The sequence below is a fragment of the Balaenoptera physalus genome (assembly GCF_965194825.1).
Source record: "Balaenoptera physalus genome assembly, chromosome: 6".
NCBI classification, from domain to species: domain Eukaryota; kingdom Metazoa; phylum Chordata; class Mammalia; order Artiodactyla; family Balaenopteridae; genus Balaenoptera; species Balaenoptera physalus.
Genome location: NC_138885.1, coordinates 127,071,579 through 127,089,592, shown reverse-complemented (window position 1 = coordinate 127,089,592; position 18,014 = coordinate 127,071,579). Strand labels below are relative to the sequence as shown.

Below are 18,014 nucleotides of genomic sequence, written 5' to 3'. Positions count from 1 at the left end.
ATGTACTGAGAGATTTTAAGGTCCTTCTAAGCAGGGAACCTGTGACTCTAAAATGAAAGACTAGGGGCAAAAAAAAACAAAGGAAATGACTGCAATGATCCATGGGAAGGGAAAGGAAGAGATGAGAGGTTTGTTTTGTTTTGTTTTAATGACTATTCGATTGAATCTCCCGAGATGAGCTAGGACTGGGAAGTCGGTGGCCAAGTCGGCCACACCCTCTCTGTTTTACTGTCCTTGTTTGGTGCTGGGTCTCAGCCCTTTAACTTACTCCCCAAGCAGCAGAATGTGTGACAAATATGTAGACTGGCCCCGATTCTAGAAAAACCAGCCATTTACTGTCTGGGCCTCAACAACAGACAGCTTAAAAGGATAGAGGAGCCTTGAACAATCATGTACAACTTTGGAATCACGGGCACTAAATACTTCCAAGGTCACGAAGAGGAAGCAATTTAACTGCCCTCTCATCCTGAGAACCAAGGAAAGATTCTGAATTCAGAGGTCTCATAAGTTGACTAACCACAACCAAAGTGTGGGGATGTTTAACAGACAATCAGGAAATTACTATTAAAGCAAAGAAACCAAATTTAAAAACAGCTCTAAATGCTTATTTCCTATTAGAGATAGTCAAACGCACTGGCTTTTGTCTTTCTCAATCCAATTCCAGTTTTTTGGCATAACTTTGGAGATTCCTTCTTGTAGGAAAAAAAATAAGATGGATATTAAAAATAATAAGCACTGGTTACAAGCAAGCCTATTAACTGAACAAAATAATTAATTTCCAAAACACCTTTACTGTTGTGCTAAGATAACCGGTTTATATGTGTAACTAAAATGACCTTTCCCACATCTGTAAAGTTTAGTGATGTTCCGCTCCATAAATAAAGAAGGCATGCATATTACAGTTACACTCTGAAATTCAGTTCTGGTGTCTTTATATCTGACAAGTGAAACAGAGCAAGGAGCTACTATTATTGGACTCAACAGCAGTAAAAAAAAAAAAAAAAAAAACTTCCATATATAGTGGTTGGACTTTTAATGCATTGAAAAAACACTCTGGGGAAGCTAACATTTAGTAAGCCCCTACTGGGAGCCAGGGGCCAGCCTCTGGGTGGCGGGGTTGAGGCGGAAGTGTAGCGTTAACAAGACACAGGCTTCATCCCAGAGCCGTTCATAATCCGTGCTCTCATGCAGAAGGCACGTCTTTCTACAGTTGTGCACAAAAAGTCATAGGGCAAGATGTAAGTGTTGTAACAGAATTACCTTTACAATGCGCTATGAGAAGATGGCACGTTAAGAATGAGCTTACTCCCGACAGAGGTCATGGGAAACAAATTCGAAGAGTTTGGGAGAAAAGAGGAATGACGTTTAGCTTGAACATTCAAATTTTAAAATGTTTGAAGCTACAAGACTCAGAGATACAATTCATACTATAAACATGCTGTGTGTAGCTTTCTATCAATCATAAATTAACCGAAGGAGCTCAGGTAACACCGTGCCAGCTGGCAGGTCAAAGTGCTCCCAGGTCTCACGTGGTGATTTGCTTAGCTCATGTACATGCAGGTGGCAAAGCCTCTCCTGGGTCAATTCAGATGAGGAACCGGATACAAAACTGCGTAGTGGGTATGCTCCAAATTTGTCAAATGTATACAAAGACTGAGAAAGCAATATCCCCAAAATGTTAGCCCTGGGTACCTCTGAGTGGTGGGGATACAGGTGATTTTTTTAAATCGCACATGTATTTTTCTGTATTTCTGTTTATATTGTAAATTTTATCAACAGATACACAATACTTATTATTGAGTCCATTTTCCTGATTATATATTTCTTGATTATTATCATATAAATCAGTTTTCCTACTGCAAAAGCAGTACACATAACACATGTATACACACATTTTTAAAAGACAGCAATACAAAATCGTAAAAAACAGAAAGCAAACTCCTATGCACTCCACCTTCCAAAATAACCTCTGTTAACATGTGGGTACATTTCCTGCCAGATGTTTGCTTTATGCATATACAAGGTATATATATTACTTTCAAAATCAGAAAACTATATAAGTGCTAGATAAAGCAAAATAGGAAGATCCTTTTCTGCTTCTAAGTCCCTTTAAACATAAATATCTCAATGAAATAAGACATCAGTGATATTTGACTTTTTCCTTTTATTCATGAAAAACAAGCACCAGGAGTGACTTGCAGTCTGTGGGTTTGGGGAGTGTCTTGGACGGGTGAGTAGGACAAGCGGCTGTTACAGTGGTCAATTAAAAGGCACTTTTATGAGAAAAAAATACTTCGTCACGAGGGATTTCTCAGTGACCAACCCACTGGTCACTACTCTGCACGCAGCGCCTGCTGCTGCTTTGCTGGTTAGTTCAATACAAGTTGCATCTCCGGGATGGTACGTCGCCACTGGAGAGGCTGCTGGGAGCCCAACTGTGGATGCCGCCTGCTGTGTCATGGAGTGTGTAAGTGGTTTCCCATCTGAGGTCTTACTTAAGCTTTTCCAGTTACACATCCTGTGAAGGCAGAGTGATAGCATAGCAAAGCAGGTTCACTGCAACCACCATCCAGATATGGGGGCCCAAGGAGCCGAGGTGCTTGGGCACGGCAGACCGGGACGACAGCCTGCGATGGTAGCCACGTCCTGTTCCTGGAAAGTCACCATGGCAACACGCCAGGAGGATGAGGGATGGCTCCCTGCTTCCTGCCAAGTCGAGCACTGAGCAGAATGAGGGCCTGATCTTCTGGGCTGGTGAACACAAAACTCCTGGCGAAGGTCACGGTCTTCAAAGACAAAACAAGGCTGAGTCAGCAGTGAGAGAAATGAGTGTGGAAACTGGTCCCTATGTGGAGACGCTTACTTTCTGTCTGCAAGAAGACAAGGCCAGGAGGTGGGCCACTCCCAGAGAGCTGTGAGCTGCATCCAACAAGCCTGGTCTCAAGATGTCAATCTGCTTGCAAATTAGACTCACAGAGGCCATAGGATGAAGGGCCACGGCAGATGTGAGCAATTGGGACGGTCACAGTGCCCTCTGCTTTTGTTTAAAACTAAGTGGGGGCTTGGGGGCGATGATAACACAGCTGGATCACATTTGTTCACATGGCTGGGTCACCTCGCTGGCCGTCAAATCTGTGAAGCCGCTTTCTCCTCATTTCTTCTTCTGGTGTGAGATGGAACCCATAGGCCGCGGGGCTATTTCTACGATTTCCTGCAGAGCGAAAGCACAAGGGAGAATCAAGCGCTGCCCATCCATCGTTCTGAGATTTACAGGGCACTGCATCCTAGGATTCCCAGGGGGGAAAAAAAGATGGCTTGGGTGTCATCTTTATATTAGCATGAAACAGAAATGTAACAAACATATTTCAATTTCAGATGTCAATCCTACATTTCAACATAAAGTGAACATTTTTGTCGAGGTCCAATCCATGAAACTAATTTGACTCATTTTGAAACTTCTTGACAATCCTCTCATTTCTATGTTCTTTTCCATCATGTTCCACAATTTGCATCATTTAATTTCCAAAATGTCTCAAGGGCTTACTTTATTTTTTTTAATGCCCAGAAATAACTGTCACTGGCCGTAACATCCTCACCCAGTGAGCTCGCTTACTTTATTTTTTTTAATGCCCAGAAATAACCGTCACTGTCCGTAACATCCTCACCCAGTGTGCTCGTAGGTTTCTCCTGTTGGGCCCTTTTCCTGCCTCTAACCTGCTGCCTCCTGTACTTCCCCAGCTGGTGGGAATCACGCCTGCCTGAAACTCACAAGCATCCACAGGGCATCATGGCCCATAAAGCAGGGGCTGTGTTACCATAATGACCAATATCTGGGCAGGCAGACAAAAATGCAGGCATAATATTTGAAGATCATATGAAGGACCATGGAAATCATTACTGAAAAGGGTTTCTTGGGGCTACAAACAGAACATATAATTTGCAGTGATATAAGCATTTCAATCACTGCATAAAAAAAGCACTCTTCCAGGCACCGTAGGGGGATAATAAAGGAATAACAATAGACAGTCCTTGACCTCAAGGACCCAGAAACCGAAATCTAATGAAAGAGCTTCAATATCCTCCATGAGGCAGCCATGCAGGGCGTCACTGATGGATACACACAAACAGTAGGTTCACGTCTAAGCATGCGGACCAGAAAGATTGCACCTTTCCCCTCTGAGCCTCTGCTAACCTTGTAAACTCACTCTGAAAGGCCCACTCCCATCACCTCCCTCCATCAAAAGTCCTACTCGTTTTCCAATGCCCATCCAAATCGCACTGCCCTCTGGCCACCCCCAATGGAAGAGCTCTCTCCCAATTCAAGTTCCTCAGCTTCCAGCACCTTCCTCTCAGTGGTCCTCATGCAACGGTCACTACATCCCACCACACAGGGCAGCCACTGTGCATAGCGCTGCTCTCTCCTACTGGAATCATAAGCTCTTAAATGGCGGGGAACATTTCTGACGCTTCTCTCTGTTCCCCAGTGCCTGATACAGCCCCGCACACACAGAAGCTGTTCAAGAAACATATGGGCCTGACTCAGCGGCACATGCCTATGACGTCCAAAGGTATATGTTACGGCCAGACCACCACATTCAACGTTGCCCTCTGAGGTTCTGACACAACTGACTCTGGAAGCCCTGGCCTAGCTGGGAAGGGTGGATGGGCAAGAGGTCGGAGCCAGGAGGGAAAACAAGTGAACGGTTGATCCCTCCCGCTCTCGCTCCAAGGGTGGTACCTTGTCGGAGACGTTGACAGGTAATATGTCGACACGGTGGTTGTTAAGACAACGATGAAAAGATGTTAGAGAAAGCAGTGTGAAACTAAGAGTCAGTTTGCTAAGCCACCACTAGAATTTCAGTTGTCAGACAATGAGAAATTTCTAAAAAGGCAGTCAAAAGGAACCCCTTTTTTTACATTTTTTTTCCCCACTGTGATAGAGAGCCCAACACTTACGCATGCCTGATTCTCCTTTCGAGACGTGAGGGAACTACCCCTGCTGGACCCCTTGTCACGCTTCCTGACCTGCCCACCCAAACGTGATCCAGGTGGGCCAGGCCCGCCACTCACTCCCGCTGGGTAAACTCCACTTCGAGGTTTTTTGATAAGTGAAGTATATGTCGTTTTACCAACTTTCACTAAAGATGCTGTTCAAACGTGTAAGACTTCTACCATAAAGATTTTATGAATACTATAAGATTAAAAGTTTTACTGGATATGGTTTTCACCACATACATTGGTAAAGGAATTTCTCTCTGTTCAAAGTGGTAAACACTTTGAAATTACAGAGAAACTCATGATTCCAATTACCGTTAGTTTATTGCTTAAAAGTGCTTTATACAATGAGATCCAACTCCTGCTTTCCTTTTAACGGTTGTTTTTAACAAGTCCATTCTTAATTGCACTTATGAGCGCGGGCCAGGGTGTGACAGCCCATTCCAGCTGGGCAGGGAACCGGGAGGCCTGGCTGTGGGCAGAGTTAGAAGCAAGCTCAACGTGGCATCTTGACTCCAGGCCACAGGGCACAAGCCCACAGATAATGAAAGACGCTCAGACTCCCAAAGGGAATCACAGTGTCCAAGAGGGAAAGCCTGTCCCATGAAGGGAAATGCAGGGAGGAATCAGAGAGGGCAGACTGTGAAGGTTCTGGGGGTTCAGCTCTCAAAATGGCTGGCCCGCACAAATGCTCTCGGACCCGTGCTCGGGGCATTTAAGGAGAACCACGGCTGAGCCAACAGAAGAAATGCCACGGGCTGAAGTAGAAAACTCACAATAATCACTCTTTCACAAGAGCCTTTTAAGGTATCCAATTTGAATTAGCTTTTTTTTTTAAAATTAATTTATTATTTATTTATTATTTATTTTTGGCTGTGTTGGGTCTTCGTTTCTGTGCGAGGGCTTTCTCTAGTTGCGGCAAGCGGGGGCCACTCTTCATCGCGGTGCGCGGGCCTCTCACTATTACGGCCTCTCTTGTTGTGGAGCACAGGCTCCAGACGCACAGGCTCAGTAGTTGTGGCTCACGGGCCCAGTTGCTCCGCGGCATGTGGGATCTTCCCAGACCAGGGCTCGAACCCGTGTCCCCTGCATTGGCAGGCAGATTCCCAACCACTGCGCCACCAGGGAAGCCCTGAATTAGCTTTTACTCCCAATTTCATGACGCCAATTTTACAGATGAAAAAAACTGAGGCTCGGGGAGTGTTAGGGACACACCTAAGGTCACAAAGCTAGCGTGAAGGGAAGCAAACACTTGAACCTCGGTCTTCTGACTGCAGTTCTAGTTCTCCTCCGCCTCTTCCACAGCCCCACGCTGCCATTCCTACTAACACTCCGAGTGTGTCATCACATCCCTTCGCTATGCCCTATCCTCCTGCCAACCCCAGAGTGCCTTTCCTTCATGGATATGCAGGTAGCTCACTGTTACCTGAAAACAGAAAAAGAAGATCCAGCCTAAGCTCTCATCGAAGCTCTCCAGTCGATGGGGCTGTGCTGTCACCCCAGGTGTGACTACAAAGTTCCCGCACTGGGTCCCCTTAAATTCTACTGACTACTAGAGTGGTTTGGGTGTTCAGGACCCCTGGGAAGGCCTTGTGTATAGCAACAAAGCAACAATAATGACAGTGCCTGATGTGGATGCTTTATGGGTATTTTAAATCCTTCAAACTCAGTGTTTCTGTTCAATCAAGCCACCCGACTGTCTGCAGAATGACTGAACTGCTTCATTCCAGGCTTTGAACTGCATTCTTCTTGCTGGTAGTTAGTTTTCTTGGAGAGTTTTCAAGACTAAATTAATCTGTGATATGTTGAAGGCAGTTATGTATTTGATGTCAGTCCGCCAACCCCCCAACCCCGTTCGTCACATCTGTGCTCTGGGTCAGTGCCACGCTGGGGACCAGGCCTCCAGCTGCTCTACTCCGTCTCAGCTAAGCTCTGTCTTCCAATTCTCCACCTTGTCATTTATTTTTAAACCGTTTCTATATTTTCCGCTTGTGTCACATGACCAATTATTTCTCTCCTTAGCCTCCAGGAGCCTCTGCAGGCATTTCTCAAAGGGTCTAAGAAATGCGCTTTCAATGTCTACCTAGATTCAGCACACAGCAAAGGATCTGGATGGGCCTCAGCTAGACGGTAAAAGGAGGAGAGGTCCCCTTCTTCTGGGTATATTGGAAAAAGTGTTGGTAGGAAAATGGGAGATGCTTCCGGCCCTGCCTGGAACTAGAGAGGACACCCCAGGCAAGTCTTCATTCCGGCAGGTTCTGGTTGGTTCACTTGTCAGGGGAGAGGGTGCGGAACAAGGTGGCTGCCAGGGTCCTTGCCGTGACTCTGGAGTCTGATGACTGGGATAAAATCCTGGCTCTTCCACTTACAGCTACATATCCTTGAGCAAGTAGGTTACCTTCACGCGGCCTTAGTTTCCTTATCTATAAAATGCAAAGAGTAACAGTAGCTCCTTTGCTGGACTGTTGAGAGAATAAGAGAGGATGCACATAAAATGCTTAGCTGAGTGCCAGGAGTGCAGTTAATGCCTGATGAGCATTGGATGTTCGGACTTCTAACCTCTAACATCGCTGAGAATCATGTGGGTTAAATGTCTACCTGTTAATACCACTGGCTAAGACAGATACCAAATAAAATGACCAAAGACTTCTTAAAAGATAGAGCCCAATTCTGTTTGAGGACCAATTGGCAGTGTTTTGTACAAAGTGTGGAGTCACTACTTACTAAATACTTGTCCTCTAAGAGACAGATACGAAAAAGGTAATTCACAACCTCCACGTGCCAGCACACTTTTGTGACTTTCGGGCACGGGGAAAACTGGAGAGCCCAGCTGAGACCTCTTTTCTCCACTGAGTTAAATCATGCATTGAACATTTACAGGTCCGGGTGAAACAGCCTTGCTCTGATGAACTTGGTACAGAACATTAGTATTTATGAGCCTTGCTTCTATGGTCCTGTAAATGGAGGTCAGCCCTCAATTTTACTCAAAGAAACAGTAAGCATGCTTCAAAGAACCTCAGGAGCAGTGCCCAGTTTAAGAAGATTTAGCTCAATTATAGCACCAGTAGTGAGATCATAAGATTTATTGATTTGTGGTTCTTGATGGAAAAATTTTCAGTTCTCTACCCTTATGCATAATGCAGTAACCTCTGCATTTTACATCTAAGGGCGGAGAAGCAATTTCATCCACATAAGAATTGCTAAAAAGAATACCATGAGTTGATGGCCATTTTCCCTACTGTTCGCCTTCCCTGTAAATAGAGATGTTTAATTTGCTGTATTCATAGATCCTGCCCATGATCTGACGAGCCCTCTATGCCATTCAGTGAAATTATACTAAAGTGAAGTCTCAAGATGGCTTATCTTTCCCTTAAATTAGGGACCTATGGAGGCAATCACTTAAAAAAAATTTTTTTTAAACCAAGAAACCTCTAAATATTCCTGTATTCTCTGGGATTGCTTTTGTCAAATGAGGGCAACAGCATGGGACCCATATTCTCTCTTTCAAAAATGTTACTTTATTAGAATTCCATGAATTCTAAAGCTTCCAAAATGTCTTTTGACAGGACAGTTGCTAAGTCATTTACTATGACCAAAAAGGCCTGGAAGGAACCCCAAGTCCAACAATTAGCAAGATATTCTTTTAAAGTAGGTGCCCAAGGACAATAAGAGCACTTTCCTTTTTGAGTCACTAATTATAATGATCTATCTATCCATCCGTTCATCTCTTTAAAAAGAGTTTGAAATTCACCTGAAAATCTCAAAACTTTCATACAGATGGAAGTTTCATTATGGTTTACAATAAAGGTAACATTTAGATGTGATTTGAGAGAGAAAAATTCACATTTCCACTCCTCAACCAATCAAGTCAACAGCAGTGGGATTTCTTAGTTCCGAAACAGTATCTGGAATCCCAAAATGAGAAGCTCTGAATGGAAATCAACTCAGTTGCTACTTTCCCTGTTGTACTTTTCTCTCTGTTCTAGTTGGTTAATTTGGGGGACCTTTAATGGACACAACTGACTTCAAATCAACAGGCTTCATAATCAAGTTAAGTTGATAATTATAATCAACTTAATAATCCAGTTAGCAATTCAAGTAACCTAAAATATTGGGTCCACTCTGTCAGATCTAGAGGTTTTTTTTGCAATATAGAGAACACATGGTGTGACCTCTAGAACAAAAAGAGAAAGTCCGGGGGAGATAATAAATGTTTGCTGGGCAATTGCTACATGCTCACCCTACTTTACTCTCCCTTCCTTTTAAAAAGGGTACAACTTCATTAATTTCCATGTACTGAACATATGGGACCAACATCCAGACCAAAATACAGTGTTTCCAGCACTCACAAGCCTCCGTGGGCTCCCTTCCAGAAGTGGTCCACTGACTTCTTACAGCAGAGATTCATTTTGTCTATTTTTGTCCATAAATGGATTCATATAATATGTACCTTTTGTGAGTTGCTTCATTTTACATTATGTTTGTGAGACTCACCATATTGCTGTATGTGGTTTCTATTCTACTTATCCTTCTGAGTAGAATTTCCTCGTCTGTTTTCTAGAAAGAAGAATTGAGGCTTAAAGATTTCAAGGAACTTGCCAAGGCCACACAGCTGGTCAGGGACTGAGGCAAGAGTCACACCTAGATCCCTTTCTACTCTGCTCCAGACATGCGGTGTGTTAGTTGTCTTCCTTAACCCCGAAACCAAAATCTGTAAACCCGAACAATACTATTCCTTTAAACTTGATTTGGAAGCAGGATCTGTTTAAAAAGCAGCAGGAAATTTTACCTTCTGCTTTAGATAAGGTTCACTGCAAACAGTAAGATTTTCTGGATAACAAAGTATCTAGAATTAGGATCTCCCTCGACAAGGTTTTAGCAAGAGGCCCAGTTGCAAAAGTCAGCCTTGTTAATTAACTATATCATGTATTTTCTAAACAGAGAACAGCTTATAAATTCTTACAGAAATAACTCTCGATGGGCTGGAGGAGCAGCAAAAAGAGAGGCTGAGGAGTAGAGGGTCTCCCATTAGGAACCACTGTAACATGAAGCACATGTTTCTTTAAACAAATGGATGCAGACTTTATCTATCTATCTATCTATCTATGGCTGTGTTGGGTCTTTGTTGCTGCGTGGGCTGCACGCGGGCTCAGTAGTTGTGGTGCACGGGTTTAGTTGCTCCATGGCATGTGGGATCTTCCCGGAGCAGGGGTCGAACCCGTGTCCCCTGCATTGGCAGGCGGATTCTTAACCACTGCGCCACCAGGGAAGTCTGGATGCAAATTTTAATACTAAAGGGATTTTCCATTTTAAAAAATCATCTGTCTTAAATCCTTTCACAATTCTGTCACCACCTTAACACTTTATCAAAAGGGATTTAAATGAGATTAGGAATGATTTTCAAGCACCTTTTATATATATTTAATGGCTTTAGGATGTTTCAAATTTTCTTTGATCTAAAACAGCATGCCTTTTGGCCAGCAATCTGAAGGTGCCTCAGATGGAGTTTACCCAATCACATCAGCTGATTCTGGAAACTGAGAAGAGGCTGACTATCTCCTCTGGAGGAACAGCCTTCCCAGTTCCATATAATTTGGGACTGTATCTTTTTTTTTTTTTTTTTAATTCAAAATCACCTACGGATATCCACTGGACAGATATAAGAAAATTCTTGGAAAACTAGACGCGGGGCTCCCTTTGCTTCCATATTCTCATTGCCTAGTACCCACGAGGGCCTATGTGCCTGGCTCGGACAGCAGAGAGAAACCAGACAAGGGCCCTGCCTGGAGGGAGAGATTTGAGAACATATTTTACAACAGAAAAAAGAAAACTGAAAGTAGAATGAGGAAGTCTTTTGTGGGCAGGGAGTTCTGCTGAAAAAAAAAAAATACACACACACACACACACACACACACACACACACACACACACACACACACGAGGAGTACGGACAATGCTAGAAAAAAGATGAAGACCCTTTGGACTATTCAAATCCCACACTCCTCTCTGAAGCTCCAGGGCCAATGTGCCTGACTTGCCCAGGACGGGCAGCTGCGGCCTGGGGCCTCTCCTGATGTTTCTGATAGAGATCCCATACCTGCCCGCAAACAGGGCCCTAGCAGGACGTCCCCCAGAGAGGGCCGCTGCCCTGTACCTCCTGCCTGGCCTGCATCTTTGTTGGACTTGGACCCTCCCACCTTAAAGGATTCCCGAGGTCCAAATGGCTACCTGCTCAAATCTCTGACCCCTCCGGCTCCTGGCCCTCTATCAGCTCTGACCCTCTGATCGTCATCTCTTAGACAGAGGAGGCCTTCCACTGCCTTTTTATGGCCGGACTTCCTGATGATGTTAAGATGGGGCCATGGTGGCGGGGACAGGGGAAGGACAAGCAGGATGGAACTTCTAGTGGTCTCCTCAGAGCCGGGATACCACTCCTCCTCTTGCTTCTTGATCATGGGGTTATCTTTGAGTAAATTTTCATTTAAGTATTTTTAAAATTTAATTATCTTTGAGTAAGTTTTAATTTAATTTTTTTTAGGAGAGGGAAGTGGGTAAGAGATTATTTAAACTATAATAAATTGAGCTCAAAGAGATGTAAAATTGCCTCTTCCCAAGACCCACTGGGTCCAGCCCTTGCTACTTGCCACTTGCTACGGCATCATCGTAAAAGAGTGGCTGCGGCTGAATTCTCCCCTTGCTGGCCTTTAGCAGCCCCGTCCCATGAGCACAGTTTCCACAGAACAGTAACCAACTGGCCAGTGAAGGCAGGAGTCAGAGCTAGGCTCCCAGCTTTCAGTAGCTCAAATGCAAGAGGTGTGGGCAAAGCCAGGCAGCCTTGGAGACTCTATGAACGGGACAGCTGTCTGGTTTGCTGCAGTGATTCCTAAACTTTCATGTGCACAATAATGGAGAACTTGTTAAAAACGCAGATTTACTAGATCCTACAGCCAGAGACTCTTATGCATCAACTGGTTGGAGAGCAGGAAGCTGCATTTTAATGAAAACCCACCTGGCGGCGTTTCTGCTGCAGACAATGTATCACATCACTGAGAATCACTGGGGAAAAAGAACGCACTTCGCTGGATGTGGGTGTGCATCTGGCTCCACGAGGACCTTGGACAAGGCACTTCTCCCTGGGCCTCGGGCTCCTCGTCTGTGCAATGAGGGGGGCTGGACTAGACATTTTAGACCTCCGCACAGAGGTGCAAGATCCCACGGCTGTTTGGTTCTCAGTGAGCCATCAGGGTTGGCTGGCCTAAGAAGGCAGGGTGCAGATGGGCCACAGCAGCAACCTGCGTCCTCCACCGCCTGCAGTCTGGGCTGCTACTCTGCCTGCCCTGTCAGCCAGCCTGGCCGTGACTTCTGACAGCGGGGCCGAGAACTGGCCATGCTCCTTGGCAACTTCCTCCGACTAATCTGGTCTAATTCAGCGTCCCTCCCCACGCCCCAGCGTTTTCATTTTTAATAACCTTTTTAGTTTGGAATAATTTTAGATTTAAAGACAGTTACAAAGGTAATACAGGCAGACGTCTTACATTATCATGGTCTAGTTGTCAAAATCAACCACTTACAGGGATGGGTACGTTACTAGTAATGAAATTCCAGACTCCACTTGGATTTCACCAGTTTTTCCACTGATTTCCCTTCTCTGTTCCCGTCTCTGTTTCACCAGTTTTTCCACTAATTTCCCAACTAAAGCCAACAGTCCATTTAGTTGTCAGGTCTCCTTAGTTTCTTCAGGTCTGTGGTACTCTCTCAGTCTTTTCTTATCTCCTGTGACCTTGACAATCTTGAGGAGCACCAGCCTGTAGAATGTCCCTCAGTTTGGTTTGTCTGATGCTTCTCGTCATCATTATTCTGGGGTTAAGGTTTTGGGAAGAAGAGCACAGAGGAGAAGTGCCCTTCCCATCCGATCATATGATTTATCCCTGGTGATGTAAACTTGAGCGCTGGGTTAAGGAGTGTTTGCCAGGTTCTTCCACTTTTAAATTTTTTTGATGAGCTCCAAGGCAATAAAGCTTTAACTCTCATCACCAAGAGTTACCAGGATAAACTGGAATAGGTAGAAGTGGGTACCTCAAGCAGCCTTTGTCACTTTCCCCGCTTGAGGATGAGCAGGGTACCGTGGGGTCATCCCTGACCTTCACTGAATGCGGGTTCTCTAACACAGATGTGAGTGTATGAATCACCAGGAGAGCTCTTTGAGAGTTTCCGACTTGGCAGGCTTGGCATGGAGCCCAGGCTACCGTATTTTAATGAGTTCCCAGGTGATTCGGAGCTACTACACTAGCTTTTTAGAATCAGCTCAGATTTTTTTTTTCCAACTGAAAATATCCAGCCTGGGTTTCACGCCAGTATTTACACTTGCCGGCAGGTGGAGCCAGAGGCTCACGACTCAATCTGCTGAAGAAAACTAGGACAAATTCCAGTCAACAAAGCATTCCGCACTGTAAGCAGAATTAGGGTTACTTTGAAACAGATGCTCTACAGAAGCCGCTGCACTGAATACTGTGGAGTTGTTTATTGTCTAGATGGTCTGAAACCCGGGGATTATTTGCCAGCATCTAGCAGTTTCTGTGTCATATCAGGTTTCTTCCAGAGCAGAGGAGACTGACAAGACCCTGGGAGACCGATGTGGTTATGGATATGGATGTGGATACAGATATTTTAACCAGCTCTGAACTCAGAATTTACTCCTGCTACGGTGCATACTGCCTTGCATAGCTGAGTGCCTCTTCCTGGAACCATCAGGATCGCTCTAAGTCCAAATCAGAAGAGTAGATACAATAGATACATTTGGATACATACATATCCAAATAGATACAATCTGTGATGATAAGACAAGGAATCCCAGATGCAATAATTCTAAAACTGCTTTACTTTAAACCTAATCAAAGTGGTTCTGTTTCCTGATTTACATTTTTACCCACACGCCCACTTACACTTGCCCCAATCCTCTTTCCTTCTGCCCCTCTTCTCGTGCTACCCCAGCTGACGTTAGCAGGGAGGAAGCAAGGGCAAGAAAGGCCATCTAGCACTCATCTTGACTGAGCCTGATGCACTGGTTCACAGTGTGCCAGACCAGGACTTACAAATGGAGTATTCTATGAGTCCTGGAAATCTGCAGTGGCCTCCAAGCACCAACGGTTCCTCCGTAGAGAATGTTTTCAATTCCTTAGCCTGTGAGCCCAGGCACTCAGCTGCTGCTGTGCTGGTCAGCCCAGGATCAGAGAGGCCGTGAAGGCGTCTTTGAGGTTGGCAGCTTGGTAACCGGTGGTTCAGCAGGTTCTGGCTGTCTCCGTGCTGGACAGACCCTCAGTCACCTGAGGGGCGCACAGACGTGCTTCCTGGTGGATGAGGCCCTGCTGTAAGCAGTGGGTTCGTAACTGCCTGGGACAGCGGCTCCCTCCCTCCAAGGGATAAAACGCCAGTTGATGGTGCCCCCTCTTTCACCAACAGGGGCAGGTCCCCCGCTCAGAAACAACAAAATCCCCAACATGCTTGCTCTTTGCCCAGATTCTCAGACCGAGGCAGAGAAAAGCATTGTTGATGACATTTAGAGCTGTTTCATTTTTTTCTCACTCCCTTCAACTTGAGTTTCAAATCAGAGACAGCCCAATGGCAGCTTTTTAAGCAACAGCCCAAGGTAATGTTTTCATTGACTTTTAAAATCATAGCCCATTTGGAATTAGCCCCTATTTCCCATGGAAACCTCAATCTTCTGAAAATACCTTTTAACCTTTGGGCATAGAAAAATATAAGTAAATATCATCCCAAGAAATCAAAGAAAAAGAAAGAAAAAAGATGGAGAGTCAGGAGGAGAACTCTGGAAAGGGACAAAGAAACTTAGATCAGAAACTTCTGCCGAGACCCACCCCTGAGGGGTCACGTCCAGGTCACACTGGACAACTGTTGCCAGTGACTGTTCGTCAGGAGAAACAAGGATGTGGAGCCTGGGAGGGAAGGGGTTTGGGACAGCCGACCCTAGGCTTGGTGGCCAGACTGACTGGCGGCAAATAAAATGAGCCACGTGACAGGCCCTACACCTACCCACTGCTTGCATGTCACAGCGCTGCAAAACACGCAGCACGTCAAAGCTCTAGAGACTAGATACTGGATCTGGAAGAGTAATTTCCAAACTTCCATGTGGGTGAGCACGGTAAGAGGCAGATTCTACGTTCTAACTTGGGAGATCCCAGATCAACGGCTGTGGTGAGACCCAGGAATCTGCATTTTTCAGAAGCACCTCGAGTGAGTCTGATGCTACCAGCCCCACCTTGAGAAACTGGGATCCGAGGGATGCCGTACTACATTCTGGGGTTTTGTTTGGTTGTAACGATCAGCACCAGCACGGCATTTGGTTTTGTACACACGAGCCAGAAGCTCTGGTGGTTTCCCAGGTTGTGCTGTGCTCGATCCTGGACGATGTGAATTTTAGAAGTAAGACACCAACACAACCCAGCTCTCCTGAAGATTCTATTAGTTATAACATGAGAGTGGACGAAACTGGCCACTCACCCAGTCCTAGGAGCAAAGCCACTCGCCTCTGGATCCCAGGTGCCCAGGACCTGGTGGGCACGTCACAAATGTTTGGTGAATGAACAAAAAACCAACTAATATGCTATCAGGGCTGAGCAGAGAGGGGGCCAGGAACCAGGGGCCCAGGCCAGGCCAACGGGGCTAGAGCACCGTGAGAGAGATGTGGGTAAATGGTGGCAGGTAGGGAATTTCAAGGCCCAACAGTCTTGGTTTCTGGCCTCAGCCAACAACCAGCTTTCAAACCCTGAGACATAAGTGGGTGAGAACAGGTGACAGGAGGCTTCAGAGTACAATTCAGTCTATTTGTTTCCTCTAACAAATGCATGAAGTTGATCTGGGCTCTGGGGTTCCGTTACATTAGAGAACTTCAGTATCCAGAAACAGGCCAAGATATGAGATGTACTATGTACATCTATGTTGAATGCTGTAAAAATTCAAATTATTTCTATTTTTCAGATATCATAAGCCTGACTGGTGCATAAGTACACATCAAGAGATACCGATATCAACGCATAATTATGAAAACAATCCCTGACCTAGGACACTGTCCCTGAGATGTTGAGAAGCCAAGGAGAACATCATGGTTCGAAGCGTTCACAAAAGCTGGGAGCTGCCGGCATGCTCCTCTGGCAGGTGGAAACAGAGGAAGACAAACTATTCTGGGAAAAGCCTGCAATGAGAGTGCGTCACAGCTGGTCTCAAAGGTGCATGAATGTCAGGGTGAAGGTGGGGCGGGCACTCCGAGAACCACCAGCCCAACCCCACGAGGAAACAGCAACGCAAGGGCCTCGGCAGATGCACTTGCTGGGTTAAAAAAAAAAAACAGGCAGGAGAGGGAGGGGGCGGGAGAGCCAAGAGGGCAAGTAACGGGGAGAAGAATGACATCCTTGCCAGCGGTCCGAGCCCCACGAATTTTGAATGGTTGGTGTTTTAGAAAACCAGGGTGGGCTCCTCGGCCAAGGCCTAGATAAGCTGGGAGGGAAGGACGACACAAGTGTATCCCTTCAGAGCGGAGCAGCTCTGAATGAGATAAGTGGCAGGGTGAGGGCATCTGCAGAAACGCCAACAGGCAGGAGCCTTGCTTTCTGCACCAGAAGCTGAGAAATGCTTCCTGTGGGTCAGAGTTGGCCTAGAAGTGGGATGGCTGTGAAGTTCTGGGATGCGATAAACTATCCCGGAAGTAGGACGGTCATCTTAAAAACACGCTTGTTTTTGTATTTGGTGGTATTTAACCAGTTCCCTGGCGGTCCAGCGGTTAGGACTCCACGCTTTCACTGCCAAGGGCCTGGGTTCGATCCCTGGTCAGGGAACTAAGATCCCACAAGCCCTGTGGAGCGGCCGAGAAAACAAAACTAAACTAAACCAAAAAAAAAAAAAAACGCAAAAAAATATTGCTCTGATGGTATGTAACCTAACCCTGAGCTGAACTGCGACTTTTTGTTCTTTTAGGTCTGATTAACCCACTCCCACCCACGCCAAGTTCTGACCCACTAGTGAGAGACAGTATGTGTGTCTGTGTGTGTACACGCATCCTTGTGTGTGGGCTCGAGTATGTGTGTTACGGACACGCCTTGTGACTGAAACTTCTCCCACAAACAAGCCCTCCCAGCCTCAGGAAGAGCCGGGGGCTTTCTCAGACTGCTGGCACACAGTCTTGAAACAGCCTGCCTCTAACTAACCTAGAACGGCTCAGAAATGACTCTAAAGTGGGCTGTGCTAGGGAGAGAGACTCAGTTAACAAAAATGGCTTAATCTTACATGTCTGTTAAATAATTTCTAGTAAAACAAAACTTATTTTATGAACAGAAGGGGAGATCACAGAATGAAATTTTTTGAACTTTAAATTCCAAGTTAGGAATCTAGAGCGAGGCTTACCTTGGATAACTGATGATTTAGATAAGTGGGGAGGGATTTGTTGTTCTCTGAGCATCTTTGGAAACAGATGTTGCATCTAAGTGTTTGCTGTGGCCAGAGAAAAAGCGAGTACTACAAGGCCTACCTACAGTTGTTTTTTTTTTTTGGAGTATAATTGCTTTACAATGTTGTGTTAGTTTCTGCCGTACAATGAAGCGAATCAGCTATACGTATACCTATACGCCCTCCCTCTCGGACCTCCCTCACAACCCCCCATCCCACCCATCTAGGTCATCACAGAGCACTGAGCTGAGCTTCCTGTGCTTTATACAGCATGTTCCCACTAGCTATATATTTGATGCGTGGTGGTGTATATATGTCCATCCTAGGCCCACCTATAGTTTTAAGAAAGACGCTCTAAAGACTGTGTCAAGCGCGGAAAGGAGATCCTGTGTCAGATGCATCCAGCGCACCTTGAAATCATGGATTTTCAGGACTTCCCTGGCGGTCCAGTGGTTAAGATGCTGCGCTTCCACTGCAGGGGGCGCGGGTTCGATCCCTGATCAGGGAAGTTCCACATGCCTCACGGTGCAGCCAAAAAAAAAAAATCATGGATTTTCAGAGCA

General features: G+C 45.5%; 1 protein-coding gene across 3 annotated transcripts in view; it reads right to left on the bottom strand.

Annotated features, from left to right (window-relative positions):
• Positions 1 to 1,801: 1,801 nt before the first annotated feature.
• Positions 1,802 to 18,014, bottom strand: part of RHBDD1 (rhomboid domain containing 1) — a 117,058-nt gene continuing 100,845 nt past the window's right edge. For 2 of the 3 annotated variants that reach the window (XM_082464688.1, XM_082464687.1), the window contains exon 7: positions 1,802 to 3,211. In XM_082464688.1, coding sequence (XP_082320814.1) covers positions 3,099 to 3,211 — 113 coding nt within the window. In that variant the 3' untranslated portion in view covers positions 1,802 to 3,098. Of the gene's footprint in view, positions 3,285 to 18,014 lie in introns of all 3 variants that reach the window. The other variant, XM_082464690.1, reaches the window with a different exon arrangement.